At 41.5% G+C, this 20,840-nt stretch overlaps 1 protein-coding gene across 1 annotated transcript in view; it reads left to right on the top strand.

Annotated features, from left to right (window-relative positions):
- ptn (pleiotrophin) overlaps nt 1–20,840 on the top strand; it is a 55,858-nt gene that overhangs the window by 29,118 nt on the left and 5,900 nt on the right. The window contains exons 2-4 of the mRNA XM_034133686.1: nt 11,940–12,034; nt 12,693–12,866; nt 20,053–20,214. Of these exons, the coding sequence (XP_033989577.1) occupies nt 11,941–12,034; nt 12,693–12,866; nt 20,053–20,214 (430 nt within the window). The 5' untranslated portion in view covers nt 11,940. The remainder of the gene's footprint in view (nt 1–11,939; nt 12,035–12,692; nt 12,867–20,052; nt 20,215–20,840) is intronic.

The following is a 20,840-nucleotide window of genomic DNA, read 5'->3' as shown; positions in this document are numbered from 1 at the left end:
AGCTCCCGCTCTGTTCACACTGCCCAGAGCTGCCGCTGCTGCGTCATGACGTCACAGTTTACGTCGCTGATTTTCTCCCACAACAACAACGGGCCGGGGACTGCATCGGGTCGTGTTGCTTTTAATCATACGAAGCCAGATTAAATTAAATAACGACTTCTCCAACCTTATACTTTTCTCCAGAGTGCCGTGGTTCATTGTTTATTAATGTGTTTCAGCGGCATTTACCGACCGCTGCAGTGGCTGCACTTCCACGGGAGTTTATTGTCCCGTTAGCTCCGGGTTAGCTCACACGGCTCTAAAGTATTCACTGTCTGACTGTCACACAAGCAGCTGATACATATCCCCAGTTCCCCTTAAGTGAATGTGTGTCAGTCTGAATTGACGCTGTTTGGCATCACAACGCTGTTATGAAAGTTTCTCTGGTATAACATGGGTGATGTTAGCATAGCAACCGAAGCTAAACTGACTACTTGCTAAGCCGTTTTCTATAGGCACATTTTACCGGCGTATTTTTCATTATGATTCTACTTCTGATAGTCGGACATGACAACCTGTATAGCCCATGTATCTCCACAATGATCAATAACAGCGAACGGATGGTCAAAGTAAGGTTTCCTGCACGCCTCGACGTAAGAGACGTAAGCGACGCCGCGTCATAGCTCCGAAGCTCTTGCCTCTGGACCGACAATTTTTTGGAGCTGGAAGTGAACCGCATTCCGGAGCTATGACGCGCCGCCGCTGCGGTGTGAACAGGAAAAACCGGCGCTTTTCAGGCTCTAGCTCCCAGCAGGAGCTGGAAAAGCGCCGGTGTGAAAGGGGTATTACACTCTCTCCCAACCCTGTCTACTTCTTTGCCCTGAGCCAGTTGCTCAAACAGACAAGCCTGTTTACAGTTGTCGGCGAAATGCCGCTCCTCTGTCTTCATACCAGTCAAAGCATGAGACTGAAGTTCCCATAGGGTCAAAATAATGCGCTGTGATGTGCAGTCGACACGTTGGATGCGATCCGAATTATCTCACACAGTCCCTCGTCCTCCACAATGTAAATTGTCCTGCAAGCTGTAGCCACCGCCACCCATTTAGCTATCGCTGTTGAAAGCTTGCTGCTCGTAGACGCCGTGTCCAGGCGTCTCCCCGGCAAACTTTCAAGCGTGGTCTGCCCCAAGCGAGCGGTAGGAGCGGGGCTGTCAGCATCAGCTGTGTGCTTGGCTTGCTGTTTAAAACACCTTTTTTTGTATCCATATCTCCCACCATCCAACTAACAACAACAACAACGTCAAGCCTTTGGGCTCTGAAACTACGGGGCGGGCCGAGGACAAATACGCATGCGTTAATCGCACGTTCAAATAATTAGAGGCGGTAAAAAGAATTCCATTAACGCGTTAACTTGACAGCCCTAGTTTCTATATAAATTGATCAGGACCAAAAGAGAGAGAATCTTTTTTCACGAAACTTTCAGAATCTCTAAACACAGAGGGGACTTTTATGTATAAAAGACACGAAAAAGTGGATTTTGCATAATAGGGGACCTGTAAGTAACATTTTGAATGCAGGACTTTTGCTTGTAATGAAGTATGACGATAATGTATTGGTACTTTTACTTAAGAAACGCATCTGAATACTTCTTCCATCACTGCAGACACACACTCACATTAGGATACATTTTGCTTATTCAATTACACAGGGGTATACTTTGAGTTGGTGCTGTTAGAGGGACAGAGCTCTGTTTCTGGGCTGTCTGCGGCTGCCAGGGGGATCAGACACAGGTCCAGTAGCCAGACAGCCAGACTCTAAAGGGAACAAACACAGCTATTTCAAGGTTCAAGGTTCTTTATTGTCAATCTGACATAGCTACAGAGTAATTATGCAGTTGAAAATCTTATGTCACAGGCTTCTCCAACAATGCAACATAATAACATAACATAATAACAATAAGAGCAAGAGCAATACAAAAATAATAATAGTTATAAAAATGAAATAAAGTTATGATGTGGAATAGTGCAGTATGAGTCTATATACAAGTTATTGGAATGATATATATATATTAGGTATTAGATACATACTACTGAGTAGCAGTTGAATGTTTGAAGTTGTTTCAACAGTTCAATTGTTTAACAGTCTCACTGCCCGCGGGAAGAAACTGTCTCCGAATCTTCTTGTCCTTGCCAGGATGCTGCGGTAACGTCTGCCAGACGGCAACAGAAAGAACAGTTTGTGGCTGGGGTGATGGGGGTCTTTGATAATTCGTAGTGATTTCTTCCTGAGCCGCTGGGAGTAAAGGTCCTCCATGGATGGCAGCTCCGTCCTGGTGATGTGCTGTGCAGTTTTCACCACCCTCTGTAAAGCCTTACGATCGAGGTCGGTGCAGCTGCCGTACCAGGCCGTCATGCTGCCAGTGAGGATACTCTCTATCGTGCACCTGTAGAAGTTGCAGAGTATCCTGGAATCCATTTTGAACCTCCTCAACCTGCGGAGGAAGAAGAGCCGCTGTCGAGCTTTCTTGGTGATGGTGGTGGTGTGAAGAGACCATGTCAGGTCCTCAGTGATGTGGACCCCAAGGAACCTGAAGCTTTTGACTCTCTCCACCGTAGTCCCATTGATGGCGATGGGGGCGTGTCCCTCTCCCTGCTGCTTCCTGTAGTCCACAATCAGCTCCTTTGTTTTGCTGATGTTGAGATGGAGGTTGTTCTCCTGGCACCAAGATGTCAGGTTTTCGACCTCCTCTCTGTACGCCGTCTCGTCATCGTCTGTGATCTGGCCGATGACGGTCGTGTCATCAGCAAACTTCACGATGGTGTTGGAGCTGTGTGTGGCCACGCAGTCGTGGGTGAACAGGGAGTAGAGGAGAGGGCTGAGCACGCAGCCTTGAGGGGCACCGGTGTTGAGAATCAGGGTGGAGGATGTGATATTTCCCACCCGCACTGCCTGGGGTCTGCCCGTCAGGAAGTTCAGGATCCAGTCACAGAGGGCGCTGTTGAGCCCGAGGTCTCTGAGCTTGATGGCCAGCTTGGAGGGCACAATGGTGTTGAATGCTGAACTGTAGTCAATGAACAGCATTCTCACATATGTGTTCCTGTTCTTCGGGTCCAGGTGTGAGAGGGCAGTGTGGAGGGTGAGGGCTATGGCGTCGTCTGTGGACCTGTTTGCTCTGTAGGCAAACTGCAGGGGGTCCAGAGATTCAGGGAGGGAGGAGGTGATGAATAATTTGACTAACCGCTCAAAGCACTTCATTATGATGGAGATTTCTAGCGATCAAAAGGCACCCAAACAGAGAGAAAAGCATAAGTACGAGGACTGGTGATAAGACGTCCCACTCCCTGCAGCCAGGCTCTTTACAGATGATTCAGCTGTGGCTTTCTTCACCGAGAGGAATGGAGATTAATGGTCAGAATATCACAAAAGGCCACTGTATGAACAGTACACCCGTATCAGCATGATCTAAACGGATCAAACCTGCTGACTCCAAATATTCAGACCGTGCTGCCTTTTTCAGCATATTCTCTAAATGTGCCACATATATCAGGGTTTAGCCTGTGAACCCTTTTAGTTCTGACATTTTGTACACAGAGAAATCACATACTCATGAATACTGCTGCGGCTCCAGTCGGACCTAATATCAGTTTGTGTGAGTATTAGAGAGTCCTTCCAAGAAACTGTCAACCGGCCATGGCATTGCATGAATCAACACCCAAACCTTGAAATATTTGAAAATAAACTGACAGCCAACCATTTTAACATTCACATCTTCCTCACTGTGAAGTGCTAAATGTTTTTCTCGTGGTATTTTACCAACCTGTCTCAACTGGAAAGAAACCCTTATTGAAGTTGAATCCACTGATGTGGCCCCCCTTGCTTTCTTTCTGCAGCCTTTTTTTCCCTGTGAAAACAGCTGAACTATCCCAAAGCTGAATAAATATTAAGAGAGGGAGGGAGTAGAGTTGCAAAGAATATGTCTTCATTTGAGGCACTGCAGTTTTCTAATCCTAAAAAAGGAGGGTAATTGATAACTGCTGGAGTTTGTCTTTCCAGTGACAGCATGTTGCTCTTAAAGTCAGAATATGAATGCTAATAATAAAGAAAAAAGGGGGGGCACTGAGATGAATGGGAGGATAAGTGACTGAGTGGGTGTTTGGAGGCGTAGATATAATATGATCAGCGTAATGGAGGCATTCATGCATAAATACAAGTCTTCAATTTCGGCTGTTTCAGCTCTGATGCTCTCACAGAGCCATTGTTTGTCATCCTTATTATTGTGTTTTTATCATTAAACAGGCCCATCATTCTGCACCGTTGTTCAAACTGAGCTCACTTTAAGACACACACACACACACACACACACACACACACACACACACACACACACACACACACACACACACACACACACACACACACACACACACACACACACACACACACACACACACACACACTGTAGTGCCACACATGCTGTTTTTGTTCCGGAGAGCGCCTCCCGGGGGGCTCCTTCAGGGCTGTTCTGAGAGATAGCGGGGACCCTTCCCACACACACTCTCTCCCCCACTGTCTGACCTTTACAAAACACAAGTCAGAAAATGTGTGGCATTTTCCTCTAATCATCTGCACCTTAACACATGAGAAATGGTGGCGAGCTTCAATTAAGGCTCTCCTACGGCCCCATGACAAATGATTCACTTTCCTCCAATAGCAGTCATTATGAAACCTGAAGGTATTACTACATAATGCTGCATTTTCTTAAACTCCTCTCATATTAGTGTTTACTCTATTCCTGCTGTAACCCTTCACATTGTTTACGCCCCACCCCCATCTATAGGTTCCCGCTGTGTTTTCGTGGAGCTTTATGGTTGACTTTACATGCTTGTCTGCTTTACTTTCTTTCAAAGGTCCTCCTCTCGTCAATACACTTCTCATTTCATCTGTGCTGAAATCTCGGAAAAGCTCAGCTCAAGAAACACACAGAGCGAAAAAACTCCATTCAATCCCTTCAATATGCCCCGTGTCTAGGTGATTCACCCCCTCCTCTGAATCACAACTGCTGAGACGGGAAAGCCACTCAGAAGTGGATTTTTCTGTCCGACTTTTCCCAAGGACATTGTGCTGTCTTTGGATTTTTGTAACAATAGACAAACAGTCAGTGAACCGTAGAGACAAAGCAGAAAACAATGTGTTGTGTTTCTGTTTTTCTAAATCTCAGAAGGAGCAGAAAGGGTCACCCGGGTGAAAATGTTACCTTTTTTGTGCCAGGTAAGGATTCAAAATTAGTAGCAACAACAAGCATTGGCCGTTAAAATACTACAGTAGAAGCAGCAAGGCATACACACTTATTAGAGTCATTTCAAACCAAGCTGCTTTAATTTCTGGCACGGGGAATGTTCAGGTAGTGAGATACACAGAGTGGGTTGTTTTAGGGACCGTCTGTTGTTTGGTTAACCCGGCCTCAACATAGGTTCCTTTACATTACTATAGATTGCCAGACTTTGTGTTGGCCCTACCTCAGCTGTGTTTGTTTTCCTCCTGGAGCTCTGTGCTTATACCGAGGCCTGTGTGTCAGTTGTTTACCTTCCACAAAGCAAAGAGAGAGAGAGGTGAAGATGGTCAGCTCTTTCTTCTCCGCGTCGATCTTTCCACTTGGAAAAGACCTGTGTGAACTGAGTGTTTTTAAACCACCTGAGCCTGGTGTTTACCTCTTGGAAAGGAACTGAGAGACTTAAATGACTGTGCGTTCATGTATAATGTTCTACAAATTGAAAGTGGCTATGAAGAGGCGGAAATGCTAGGGGGAGAGTTGGGGAAAATGCTTATTGCAAGATAAAAAATGCTAATCATAGCATGTTTTCATCCACTACTTTCTCCTTTGCACTTAGTACGCATGGGGGGGTTATATTTTAGTTTCTCTAATATTGGACAGTGCTGTACAGTAAATCTGCCCTACGTCTTACAACATGTTTGGCTGCCATCCCTCTTTTTACTTTGCAGATGAGATAGGTGGAACATGGTGGCTTGTACCTTGTCTCTATACGATAGGTCGGACATTTATATATGACATATAAATATGCAAATGTATATACTCAAAGGTGAGTGATTTAGCTTAGCCATCCCCTTTAATGTTCTTTCTGTAATTTTACTATGTTGTTTATTATGTAGACACGACATCGATACCTCGCCAGTCAATCAAAAAGCTTGAAATACAAACAAAGAGTTGACACTTCTTTAACAACGACATAAAATAAATACAAGCTACAGATTCGGGAAACAATTCTGTAAAAGAGGTTTATCACTCCAAGCGACCTCTATCAATTCATCACATGTTCTAGAAATTATAGATTATAATATAGTAATTTGATGTTTTAATAAACTGTTTCATGTTTTTTTTAAATAACTTTACGTGGGTCTTAATGCACAATATGAGTTAAGTTCAAAGCACAAAAAATATACTTATATAAAACAAGAAAAACAAGTGTCCTCTTAAGGTTATGCATGATGAGTCACAGAGCTGGAAGAACTTGCCTTTGGAAATACATGCTTTGATTGTTTGTACCTCTGGGGCAAAGACTTATTAAAAAACATGTATAATTCATGTGAGCTAAGTGATAATAACAGCATACATGTGTGTTATGATAATATTTGAGTTCATTATTACCACACCACAGAGGGACTGTTAAGTACATGCTTACCATATGCAGTAAGAAAAGGTTTTTGAATACAAATTGATTTAGTGATTTAAATCTAAGAAACTAAAATTCATTTCTCATAGAGTTTTAATGGTGGAAATCGTTTTCGCACAGCCATACGGCTAATAACTCAAGTTATTTACCACATCTTCTTATAATTGATTAATTAAACTGCTACCCCATTGCCTTCTGCCTTTGTAAGAAACATCTGATTGTATAGATAGATTTTGTTCTTTATGTATCGGCAGGGATTACATCAGTCCTAATGAGAGAGAGGAGAGATGGGGAGCGTTTTGTATCTGGTCTGTGCTCCGGAATAAAGGATGTCTTGTGTGTATTTGCTGGAGCACACAAGGAGTCACTGACCATGCATTGATTTGTGCGAAGTATTGGCTTTTCTCCTGCAGTGCCCCTCACCAGGAACGCACAACTGTGCCTGGATCAATGAGGCAAATGGAGGGTTTTATAGGACTAATTTTCACTGGTTCATGAGCCACACACTGATCACTGCATGTTTATGATGTTCCACTTCAAACATTCAGTTCGCCCATTCTCATCGTGGAAATGTATGTCTTACTATATTTCTGACCTGAATTGCAAGCAGTTCCTAGAAGTGCTCATTTTTGGTTATATAGACTCAAAATATATAAGAAATAATTGGAATGTGTTCCCTGAATCGGGGACTGTATTCCTTCTCTCTTCCTAAATACTGTGTTGTTATAAAACATCTTTTAAAACGTACTTCATGTCTAAGGTATTCAATTCCGTTTTATTTGAGAGTGTCATTTCTGTAAAACCTTCGGGTTTGGCAATATCCTGCATCGGGTATCTAGCTTTGAATCTGGGGACAGGTTGAGGGATGATTGATGATTCCTTTTTTTCTTGTGTCAAACTACTTGGGCATCACTTTTAAAATAACGTTGAAATATGTCAAAGAATATTACAAAACTAAGTCATATTTCCATGCTGGACGAAACACTAGGCCTGTTTGAGATGAGCTGCAGCTCGCCTCGAAAGTAGACGTGAATAGCCGATTGCAGCCGGGGGAGGTCTCAAAAAGCTTGCATGAAGTCGGCTTGACTCGGTTTGCATTTATAAAGAATGCACAAATGTGTTTAATCGTTAATGTCAGATATGTACTAAGTAAATACATTTGTTCCTGCTCAAGATTAGATTCAACTTTATTGTTATTGCACAGATTACAGGTAGGCTACTGAGACAACGAAATGCAGTTTAGCTTCTAACCAGGAGTGCAAAAAGCAGTAAAGTGAAAAGTAATGTACACAATCTACAGAATAAAATATAGAATGAATTGAATGATGAATAAACAGTGAGGGGTATGAATACACTAGATATACACAGTAGCCTGTGAGCAGTATGAACAGTATTAACAGTGTGTATGAATATGCTAGGATATATAAAGTATGAAAACGGTAAGCAGTGCAAGTATAGTATAAAATATATAGATATTCATTTCATGATGATAAACATTGTGGAACAATGAGGAAAAATGAAAGGCTGCTGGCTTCTTGGTCCCGTGAGATTTCAACGTCTCATGCAGTCGAGCCTCCAGAGCAAGTCGGACAAAATTACTAACCATCATGCAAGACGGCGGTCGCAATTGCGCAGGTCTGCGGCGGTCTCGCTCATCTCAAACGAGCTACTACCTGTAGGATGATGTGGCCTGGGATTAATTGAGCTGATAAAACACCAATGACTTTAGTCAAATTATGGAGTATGAGTCATGACAATAATGGCGCATTTCCACTGCAGGGCCTCGCACGGCTTAGTACGGTATAGTTAGGCCTTGGTAAGCCAGGCTCACTTTATGCTGCGTTTCCATTACAGTTTAGTAGCTGGGGCAGTAACTATAGTAACGCAGTGTAGGCGGAGCCGTGACGTCATCTTCAATGCGAACCACAGAAAACCAACATCAGCCGTTAGCTGTTAGCACTCAGAGCTCACAGCTCCTCATATCTGTTCAGAAACTAGACAAAAGTTAAACAAGTACAAACCACAGACTGTCTGTGTCATGGCGAATACAGTCGCTGCTTTATTTATGTCTGTATGCCGTTGTTGTGAGTGTGGACGGTCGGAGCATATACTGCGTTAGCTTAGCCGATTCCCATTCAGAAAACACGCATTTTAAAAGGTTTTCGCCTGCTGTCTTGTCTGCAGACTTGTCAAAGCATTAATTAATGGTTTTTACTAACCGGTATCAGTATGTTGTTACTTCGGCATCATTTTGAAACGTGTATTACAATTAAATCACGGTAAAATATGTTCATTTTGTTGTAGTTGTAGCCCCCTTGCCAGCGATTCTCTCACTAGTTTAGCATACTCAGCCCGGTTGTTGGCCCGGAAAGACCCTGTATTTTGGAGAGCCAGAAAAACTGTGAAACAGTACCCGTTAGCCGGTAGCCTACTACCCCTAGTGGAAACGCAACCAAAAACGGGCCGGGTTTGGCACGGCACGCTTAAACCGCGCTCCACGCTGTAGTGGAAATGCGCCATAAGTGAGTCAGGGTCAGGTTGCCATCGGCTAAGACTTGGAAGAACAAAAAAAAGATATTTTCTCTGTCACGAAGCGTTGAGCTGAAGTTATGTCTGACTGTTTGTGTATTGAATAAAAAGAGAGGAAAAGCATTTAATGAAAAGCACAAGTAGATGTCCTTTAAATTGTCAATCCCTTATTATCAAAGCATTACATAGGCATCACAGATTCCTTGCCTAATGATAGTCAAATGCTCCGATCCATTAAACCTGCTGTCATGCTCTGGAAATGTGAGCTACAAGGTTGTGAGAGACTTTCATTTGATTTATTAACCTCAAGATGAGGGGAAACCTCACTGCAGAGAAAAAGGTAATTCACTTTAATTCCAAGACGTTTCTTTCGCTAAGCAATTATATGGAGTCCTCATTCAAAGTCTTCAACCACGTCCATTTGTATGCCTGCACTGCACCAGGAGCCCATCACTGTGTGTGTGAGGAATAGGTTTTCTTATCTTTTGAAAAGTAACAATGCCTTTCTCTTGGAAAATGATCTTTATCAGGAAGCTTTCATTTTTTTTCTCTCTGAAACTCTTAGAACTCATTGTATGCGCTTCTTACAGTTGGGAATCAATAATTTATTCCTTCCTTTTTTGGGGTTGAATGAAGATGAATACTTTTGAATCTCTTAAAAAGAGTAAACATTAAAAAAAACTCTGAGATGGAGTCTGAAGTATTTAATCAAAACAGGGTTTGCCTGCACGCTGCCATAGTCAGAGAAATATAAAATCAATCATGTGAAAGATTCAGATGACTATTCATAGCAGGTAGACTACAGACGCTGCCATAAGGCCCATTATGAGTTTCTAAGAAGTGCTGGGAGACATTAAATCCTTGGTGGAATCACCACAATAACAGCCCAAAATTAAATACAAGGTTTGAATACCTGATTTCAATTCTAGAGGCTTAAAAGATACTGAGACTGAACTTATGTAAAGTCATAAGTAAGTAAAATGAAAAGTTGGAATTGCAGGTTACTTACACAATGAGATGGGGGGACTCAGAGACAACTCATGTTTAATTAAAAATGACAAATGGATGCTATTTCTCCACAAGGATCAACATTTCTACAGGAATTTGAGCACAGAGGAGCATTATTTTGGTGTCAACACTTGGTAATTGGTTCAGTCTCATGCTTTCGCTCCTCTCAGAAAGTGCTGGCTGCAAGAGTATTTCTCTCTGTCTCGCAAAAAGGGAAGTCAAAGAGGATTGGTTTTCTGTAACAATTCAATCACAGTGAATAAGGCTGGTGATAGTGACAGTTAGTGCTTTCTGGAAATCAGGAAGCAGCTGGTGGATCAAGTATTAAAATAAATTGTGATTCTAATTGTATGGAGGATGATTGATTTTTTAAAACCTGTTAAAAAAAGATGTCAGCAGCTACGAGCAAACAAAGACACTAATGACATTCTTTTCTGTGACAACTCGTTCCACAATGGCAATTTGATCCCAGTCTTCTTGCTCTTTTGTCGCTTTCTGGCGGCAGGTGTAATCTTTTCTTGAACAACCATTATGGAATTCAGTAAGCCTCTGTCAACTTAACACGTCTCTCAAACTACCTGCCAAGGAATCTTTTGTCAGCTTTCTGAATACTGATTCAAACATATTATCCATCTACAACGTTTTTTTTGGATTCAACATCAGTTTTATATATAGCATCACGTTTTTTAAAGAACACTTTCATACTGTATCACTCTTTGAACATTTGTAAAATGATTGATGGCACGATGCAACATTTCCTCCCAAACACAGTCTGACACCTCAGTTCAGGTGCAAATCTGATACCAAAACCCTCTATTTCAAAAAGAAAAATCTGTATAATTCAGTGTGGAACTCACATTTTTTGATCAAAGGTAAGATGAGGCCAGGGATTGCTGTGGCATTCTAAACTGAGTCCCCTGTCAACCATGGCTGTAGTGATGTAAAACTGATATTGACATAAGTTACATTACATCAGCTGTTTAATGGCTAGCAGTGTTCTTCTTCATTGGCCACATTGTTGCGTTCCTTGAGTCATAATTGTCACATATTGATCGTTTGCATAATGTGAAACCATTGACAGGTATTCGAATCGTGTCCTCCTAGTATACAGTATGTACACTTGCATTCTAGTTTATGTGCAAAGTGGGGACCCATTATTTAAACAAACAAAATGGGGACCCACATTGCTCCACAGCACTAATAGTGGTCAAAATGCCTCAGCACACCTTCAATGCCAATATAAGCATCAATACTTAACATTCCTTAAAACATTTCCAATCAACATTCAGAATATAGTTTTAAAATAAAATATAAGTAAAGAATGTTTGCTTTTACTTCTGTATAATCAAAGCAAAGATTTCTTTTTATGACATGTTGCAACATTGTAGCCTCAATCTTATTTTGTGAGCAAGGGGTTTACTCGGCTTCAATCACAGAATATCTTTTGTTGAGCTTTGACAAATACAGAGATTGACAGCAAATACTGCCGTGACTGACAGTGTAGTGGCAGCTCAGACTATCACAATGTTGATATTGGAATCCAGCACGGGGAAAATGACACCAGATGAAAGATGGAAATTCCTCTTTCCTCCTCTTCCTCCTGGTCTAGCAAAAAGATTAACGTGTCAAGTTTAGGCACAAGAAGATCTCAAATGTGTGTTTTCAATTATAGAAGATGTGTGAATATGTGAAAGTAAAGCAGCGTTCTCTATTAACAATTGCCTTGTTTTTTCAGAATGAATGGACAGAAGCAGTGGACACGGGTGGCCGTGATGGCACTCCTGGTGATCACAGTGATGGCAGGAGAAGGAGGCAAAGCAGAGAAACAAGGTGAATTTTGCAAAGCTCAGATTCTTCAACTGTAGAAAAATCTATAGAAATAATCTATATCTGTGTGTTCCTTTAAACTGAAAATGTATATCAAACAGGAGCACCATGATGTTCAGTATAACATCAAATCTACAACTTGTTTATGATGGAGAAGCAATTTCAGCTAATCAACCTCATCAATGTTTTTTCCTTATTGAATGACATATATTTCACTATATATCACTGCCGAAAAGCCTGCACTGTGAAATACTTTCGTTGGATACAAGTCTTAAAGATATAATGAATAAAAGCCTTTGAGTTGAAGTAATTGGTGTCCTTTGAGAATGTACAATAAACAAATAGCAATATCTTTCAGGAAAGGCAACATAAGTCAGATAATTCCCACTTGGGTAAAGAAAACAACATTAAGCAAATATAAGATATATCTTTTTTATTGGTAATAAGAAGAAGCAATAAACTCATTACATCTTCCTTGTAATAATATAAAAAGTCCAAGAAGGTGACAAATACTTTTATAGACACCGCAAGTTGCAATTTTCTTGTTTTAATAAAAAACAAAGGATCTAAAGTTGCTGGTATATGCAGAGCTGTAGATGTGAGACTTATGTGTCTTGTCTTGTTAAAAGGTTACATAACTGGTGTATGTTTGGTCTTACAGGAAAGAAAGAACGCAAGTCAGATTGTGGCGATTGGCAGTGGAGCGTGTGTGTAGCCAACGAAGGAGACTGTGGACTCGGCACCAGGGAGGGAACACGCACCGGCACCGACTGCAAGCAGACCATCAAGACCCAACGCTGCAAGATCCCCTGCAACTGGAAGAAGAAGTTTGGAGGTGAGTTAAGACCCAGATATATCCAAACCAATCAAAAGCTCTCCTTTCAATAATCTACGACCTTCTTATTGTATAACTGCATGGCTCCCATCCCCCGCTTACCCAACACCTCCTTTTAATGTAGGCCTGCCTGTCACTCACACAAACAATGGTCCCATCTTCACAAAAGGATGAGTAAGCTAGCTAATTAGAGGTACAACAGAAATGTCTGCCGAGGAAGTGATACATCATCATGGAAAAATATAATCATCCTGCTTTGTCATTCGCTTTTCAGGCTTGAGACTGTGCAGCCCTCGCAACTAAAATGTCTTGCAGTGACAAGCCTGAGGGACTTTTGTTCCCCCAGTAAGGCATGTCAGGCAGGGTCCTGCTGCTCTGCAATGAGCCTGTCACAAGTGATGAACACACTGCAGGAAATAATGGCCCTGCTAACTGGCTATATAGATTATAGCAGCAAAAGTTTCGGAACAATGACTTACATGCCCCTGGTTGTGGAAAGAAAATAATAGAAGAGGCTCCTCTTGGGTTGTAGAGGCTAACACAAAGCCAGTGTCTGTTTCATTAAGGATATGTTTACAATAAAAGAGACAACTAAATACTGCAAAATGTGTTTCCTATAGGCCTATGCCCCATAAAATGTGTCAAAATTGGTGTTGAAAGATCATGCAATTTAACCCTGGATTCAGATGTATTGCTCAGTAAAATGGTCTGTTTTTCAAGAACCTTTTTAAAAAAGTGTAAACTAAGAATAATGTAGTTTTGTCTTGGAGTTTTGTTTTATTGGAACTCATGAGGACAACACAACAATTCAGGGATAGTTAAAAGAGAGGTTGTTGACATAGGTAAACAAATATTTTTGAACAGTGAAAAGAATACAAAGCCCAATACTGATTTGGTTCCTAAAAAAGTATAGCTAAATTATTTCAAACCAATTCCAAACTGTGAAAATTCTCAGCTTAAGGCCCTGACACACCAAACTGACACCACAGAACACGTCCCGACGGACCCGACTGTTGTGTCGCCTCACGTCTCCTGCGTCTTGGCCAAAAAGTCGCACTGGAACACACCGCAAAGACTTCAGCTGACGGCCAATTAGCACGGACGCACTGCGCATGCGTGAGTGGCAATAACTCTCCTTACCAGCAGGCGGCGGTAGTGTGTATTCGTCATTCAAAAGAGGCAACCGGAAGACAGACTGCGTGATACAAACTTCAGCTCAGCAGAAATAAACTATTTAAGCAATAGCCGCGTTCACACCAAGTACTTTTCTGTACTTAGTTCCGGCACTCAGAGCCCCGGTGCTTTTTACCCCAGGGCACTTAGTACAGATCGCGTTCACACCGGAGTACTTTTCCCTGAGGGAAGATTACGCAAATGAGCCGCTGACGTCACTTCTTCTTCTTCTGCTTTGGCTTTACTGGCAGGCCACAAACCACTTCACGGCGAGTACAGTAGGTGGCGGTATGCACCTTAAAGTTGTTTGCAATCCGCTGCAAAACAAGAGAAGAAGAAGAAAAACTTCCCGCGTATACTGCGACGCCCACCCACTCGCTCTACATTAGGCGTCTGTTGTTTACCTTCCGACCTCAGACATGATGGAGATGGAGTCGACTGAAGTTGTGCTGTTTGTGCTCATGTTATACAGCTTTGTAACTGAGTTAATGCAGCCTGAGCAACTTGCGTACAATAACAAAACAAGCCGAGCACGAGTGGTGGTGGAGAACGCTTTTGGCAGACTGAAGGGCAGGTGGCGGTGCTTGATGAAAAGAAACGACTGCAAGATGGACAAGATCAAAATCCAGGTGGCAGCATGTTGCATATTACATAACCTTTGTGAAAGTAATGATGATGAGTACAGGGACGAATGGACTGCCTTACCGGCGACCCAGCTTTATGAGGCATCTGAACAGCGTGTAAATTGTACATTGTAAACATTTTGACAATAAAGCTGATCTTTTGTACAGTGCTTTTGTTTCTGTCTTTTATTTTCCAGTCAAGACAGGCAACATTACAATAGTGTACAGTGTGGCAATATAATAACAATAAACTGTGCCAGGTGTGTTGTATGCACAGTAAATAGGCTCAGCAGCAAACCCACCTTTATTATTTATTATATATCTTCCTGAGACCCACTGCATCCGTCTGCCATAAACACTATGGAAACCTACATGTTAGTTTCGGCCCATAGTGGACTCCATTTTGTGTTGTGTAAAATGGGGGGGGGGGAATTAAAAGTTAGCAAATCCCCATGTTCTCCTCAGAGGACAATCATAAAAACATTTAGTTTTAGGTCAAATAATATTTAAAATTATATAAATTATCATATTTGTGTATGTGCCCCTGCCATTCCTCCACAAGGTTGCAACATTGATGATAAATAAATGACAAATAAAGCTTTGCCAGTTTATAACCGATGAAACATGATGGTATCAGAATAATCACTTACATGTGATGTATAGGATGCTACACAGGTCACTAAAGATAAAGTGTCAGGAGAAATAAGCAAGATACAGGATCTGTTTAACAGTAAATAGAAGTTCACATTTTTATGTAAATAAAATAGAAGTTGTACATGTAAATTAACATTATCAATATCAAATAAAGTGTCAGTTGTATCAAGACTATATAATAACAGTAATAACAATAATATAAAATGAACTGGTGAGCATCTTGTCCTCCGTTTCCTGGGCCTTGGTGAACAGCACCATCTGATCTCCGTGCATCGACTCTTTCACCACGGCACGCCGGTCCTCCAACGCCTGGGCGGTGTCAAAGAAATTTGCATCCGGGTCCGCTTTCCTAAGAGGGGAAAATAAGCAAGATACAAGATCTGTTTTGTCGCCATGTAGTTTTACAACATACTAGGAATGTGTTTTTTGTATTTTCACAAATAGAATTAAGGTTTCACAAATCTGAAACTGTGTTATAAAGAATGTTTAGACCCTCTGGGATAATCCAGTCCAGATTTGATGAGTCTAGGTATAGTGGTTTTAGATCAGGACCTGGTCTAATGTGGTCTACATGTAAAAAAAGCACTGAAATCTCCCTTTTTTGTATTTTCACAAAGAGAATTAAGGTTTCACAAATCTGAAACTGTGTTATAAAGAATGTTTAGACCCTCTGGGATAATCCAGTCCAGATTTGATGAGTCTAGGTATAGTGGTTTTAGATCAGGACCTGGTCTAATGTGGTCTACATGTAAAAAAAAGCACTGAAATCTCCCTTTTTTGTATTTTCACAAATAGAATTAAGGTTTCACAAATCTGAAACTGTGTTATAAAGAATGTTTAGACCCTCTGGGATAATCCAGTCCAGATTTGATGAGTCTAGGTATAGTGGTTTTAGATCAGGACCTGGTCTAATGTGGTCTACATGTAAAAAAAGCACTGAAATCTCCCTTCTTTGTATTTTCACAAATAGAATTAAGGTTTCACAAATCTGAAACTGTGTTATAAAGAATGTTTAGACCCTCTGGGATAACCCAGTCCAGATTTGATGAGTCTAGGTATAGTGGTTTTAGATCAGGACCTGGTCTAATGTGGCCAGGATGCGAAAAAGCACTGAAATCTCTCTTTTTTGTGTTTTCACAAATAGAATTAAAGGTTTCACAAATCTGAAACTGTGTTATAAAGAATGTTTAGACTCTCTGGGATAATCCAGTCCAAATAAATCGGCTATGCAGCGATTTAAGAGGTTCAAACACGGAGGATTGTTCCTTTTTGAAGAGTGCTTCATGTATGCTTGAACTTTGTTTAATGTTGTTGAGGCAAGTTTTCTTACCGGAAGTCATGTGACCTCTAGCCCGGATGTTTACAATGTTTGTGAGAGAGTAAAAAGGCGTGAACATTTGTAAATGCCGGTCTAGGCGAATACGTTTTCACGCTGTTTCATAATTGTACCAAGAAGGAAATAAACATGATTGTGAACATCAGTTCGATGCGTAACGTTCTTTCAAGACAAAGTTACAGTGTGTGTACCTTTGCGTTTGGTTGCTGGTAAGGGGGACGACCAAGCGCTGTGATCTAGAATGCAAAGCTCGCTTGTTTCCAATCCCGAGAGTTGTCCATCCTCGCCTGAAACAGACGATTAGTGCCATGAGTTAGTGAAGCAAATTACAGAAACACTGCACAGTTATTCACAAGTCAAAACGTTTTCATAGCGGCCGAGAATATCTAGCTAGCTAGATGTAGCTAGCTCGGGGCCGGTGTTAGCCTATTCAGCCTAGCATGGCTAGCTTGATCTACTGAGCAAATAAAAGTACATCTGAGACCATTATTGTGCAGATTAAAACCCCAGTGCATGTAGTTGATTTTACCTTCGTCGTGGTCCTCATCGTTGGCCACTGAATCCGCCGTTTGTAGTCCTGCCTGAGTTTCTTTATTTTTAGCCGGTGTGCCGTGGGGCTGTGCACGATTCCCAGGTCGAGTGAAAGCTACTGAACTGGCTTCAGTAGCATTCCCTGGGTCGCGTCCTCGGCGTAGATCTCCAGAAGCGCCGACACCTCCTCATCATTTCTTGATGCTTGCCATAACTGCTTTCAAAAACAAACTACTCTCCGTCGGTGCGCTGGGTTTTTGTAGCGAGGAAAAACAATGGCGGCTCTACACAACATTTTCACAGTTGTACGGGGCGTGGTTTGCAATTCGCCCAGCCAATCAGCACTGGGGCACTTTTTACCCACAGGAAAGTACGATCTCTCAGCGGGCACTAAAAATGGGGGTAAAAGTTCCCGAGATTAAGTACGATTTTTGGTGTGAACGCGACATAAGGGGTACTAACGGAACTAAACGCGAAAAGTACGGTGAAAAGTACTCCGGTGTGAACGCGGCTGTGGCAGGCAACCTTAAAGTACTGCTGCTACCACATTCCATGCATCAGTGATTATAATCCAAGATTATATTAATATACAACATCATAACACTGACAGGCAAATTATGTATCATTATGTACATCTGTATCTTCTGACTTTTATTGTAGTAGGCTATAGCTAATGTTATCCTCATTCTAAGGTTGTGTTATCTAATGGCTGTAGTATGAAGGTACGAAATAATGTTTTGTATTTTGCAGTAGCGGTAAAAAGTGGTTTATTATCAAATGTAGAACTGTACAATGTAAACAATCGACTAAAATACAATAAGATAAAAATAGTAAGTAATACAATAAAAAAATAATTAACCACATCGTTACAAATTTGTGAACTGTCTGTTAGAGGTTTCATTTTCCAGGGTCCTGTCCGTTAAATACTTGAAGAAGCTATTGTCCACCTCATGCAGGAAGTGTGGCAGCAAATTACGTGGCAACTGAGTTGGTCTTCGGTTTCTTCATTCCAGATCGCCATGATGTAAAATAAATTATTGCGTCCAGGTGAGATGAAAATGAAAAATAATAGCTGTCTGTGTGTGCCTAATCGTTTGTTTGCGTACCTCACTTCCGTTTCGCTTCTCATGCACTGATTCGCTAAGCTGAACAGCCAATCAGAGTGATTTCTTTTTCCGACAGCCTCCGCTGCAGATTCAACATGGTCAATCGGCAGCGGAAGGTGTCGGCACGGCCGAAAAGACACAATGGTGCAGGACACACCAATCTGAGTAGGGCGACAGGACGCTCATCGACGGCCAGACATCTATCGACGGCCAAAATCGGCTTGGTGTGTCAAGGCCTTTAGACTTCTTTGTCGTGGTGACCTTAAGAACGTAGAACTCTGACACCAATTTCAAAGGCATGTAAATAGGATCTTGTGCAAACAGCCTGTAATCTTTGAAGGACTGTAGGGTTGCTGATGAGGGGGTGTGTTTACACTTGTACAACCATTGTATTGCCTGCTTGTATATGACAGCTTAAAGAGGACATGGGCTGCCTGTGAAATTCCCAGGAGGCAGTTCGAATAATCTCTCTTCCTCTCGCTCAGAGACAAATTATGGAGGTGTACGGTTTTAAAGTTGGATGCTTACGAAGTCCCTGTAGGATTCTTGCAACAATGGCCCTGTCACTCCCTCTCGCCACTCTGCGTCCCTTCTCTCCTCACCCCATCTCACCCCTTTTCCCTCCTCTGATGAGCACCCTGGGATTTTGGAGGCAGTGACAAGGGGTTCGGCTTTTTCATGTGAAAGAAAGCTGACGAATGTGTGTCACAGCCTCCAGGGAGCCCGGCTAGAGTGGCAACAAAATAATGGAGGGAGATATGAGAGACATGGGCAGACACAAACACACACAAACACACACAAACACACACAAACAAACAAATGCACACACACACACACACTTCTTCAAACACATTTCTATAACATACACTAGCCACTGCTGCTTTTTCTGGCATCCACTGGGGTTGAGTTTAAGGTGGGTACATTTTCTATCAAATGAAAGCACATAGTCTATGTGAAATATATTTGAGGTGCTGCTGAGGGTACTTTCATTTCTCTGCTGCCAAGATTGTATCCGTCCATTATTTCCAGAATGAACAGGAGCCAGGCTGCTTTTGATTACATTTATCTGTTAGAAGGTTTCATTATATTGGAAATATAAGATAAAAAACTGTGAAGCACCCTCTGTAGCTGTTAGAAAAAAAAAGCTATAAGCATCTTATATTTGGTTTTTAATGAAATAATTTGTGACGCGGCTTTGAGGATTTATACATAGGAAGGAGATAATAGCTTGGTAAATTAGAAGCATTCATCAAATAACCATTCAAGTGTATGACTCACAAGTCCTCAGCCTCAAGGGGTTAATTCATTGACTGATTGATAATGACCAACCAAGGTAACCAACTAAAGAGTTCTGATGAACTAAGTTCTGATTAACTAAGTACGGCAAAGTACTTGGTGTGAAAGCGCCTATTGTGTTCTTTTTAACCAAATATCTCGCAGAGGGACCTGGGGAGTGGCTCCTTATTTTCATCTAAAGTAAAAGACGGAGAATCAGCACTTTTGAAACAGGGCTGAAACAGAGGGGTTTATGGGATGCTACAATGCACGATCTGTTTGGTATTTCGAGCCAAACACTTCAGAGACATGTTTTGCATATATCTGAGACCTATAATATATTGATGAAAAACAGTATAATAGGGGACCTTTAAAAAAAATGTACATGTTACTTTGGGTCATTTTTTTTACCAGGTTTTCTTACTATCAGAGGTACTTCACTATACAAAAGCATCTAATAAATTACGTGATTTCTTTGTGTTCCACAGGGGAGTGCAAGTATGACTTCCAGGCTTGGGGGGAGTGCGATCTGGCGACGGGAAAGAAGAACAGAGCAGGCGTGCTGAAGCGAGCGCTCCTCGATGCAACCTGCGCCGCCACTGTCACAGCCACCAAGCCCTGTGGGAAAATCCCCAAGACTAAGCTGCAAGGTAAACTGAGAAGAATAAATCATCACTTGATAAAATGTTACCCTCCCTGGAAAATGTTGTCAGCATCAGGGGGGTTGCACTGAAGTCCTGTTGATGAATCACCATGTCCTGAGAAAAGGTTTTCTGCACTGTAACAAAATATATGATATTTTAGTGTTTGGTTTCAGAAGCAAACTGCTAAAAATCAGGATGGCAACTTGATTCCCTCAAATAACTGTATAATGCATCAACTGACTCTGAGGATGAGGATCTTTTATTCTAAACACATTGGCACAATGAAATGTATTGAAGCAATAAAGGTACCACCCATGTCAAAGCCAAGACTTGTAATGTACAGTAAGCTAACTTGTTCAAATACACAGTCATCAAACCCTTGATGCAACACAGTCATCTTTTTCGACTAGTTTGAAAGCTGTAAATGTTGTTTATTTTGTATTGAGAGATCTCATAAGGTCAGTTTGGATAAAAAGAAAATACCTATATAGAAACAACTAATGATTTATGCGATGTATCACTCCAATACTTTCTTGCACCGTCAAATCCCTGTAAACAGTTACAGGGAACATTGGATTATTTGGTTGTTTAATTAATTATAGCTGAAGGGATGTTTACCACTAGGGTGTCCT

This window comes from Trematomus bernacchii, unplaced genomic scaffold (genome assembly GCF_902827165.1).
Source record: "Trematomus bernacchii unplaced genomic scaffold, fTreBer1.1, whole genome shotgun sequence".
Taxonomy (NCBI): Eukaryota; Metazoa; Chordata; class Actinopteri; order Perciformes; family Nototheniidae; genus Trematomus; species Trematomus bernacchii.
This window is presented reverse-complemented; position numbering and strand designations above follow the sequence as displayed.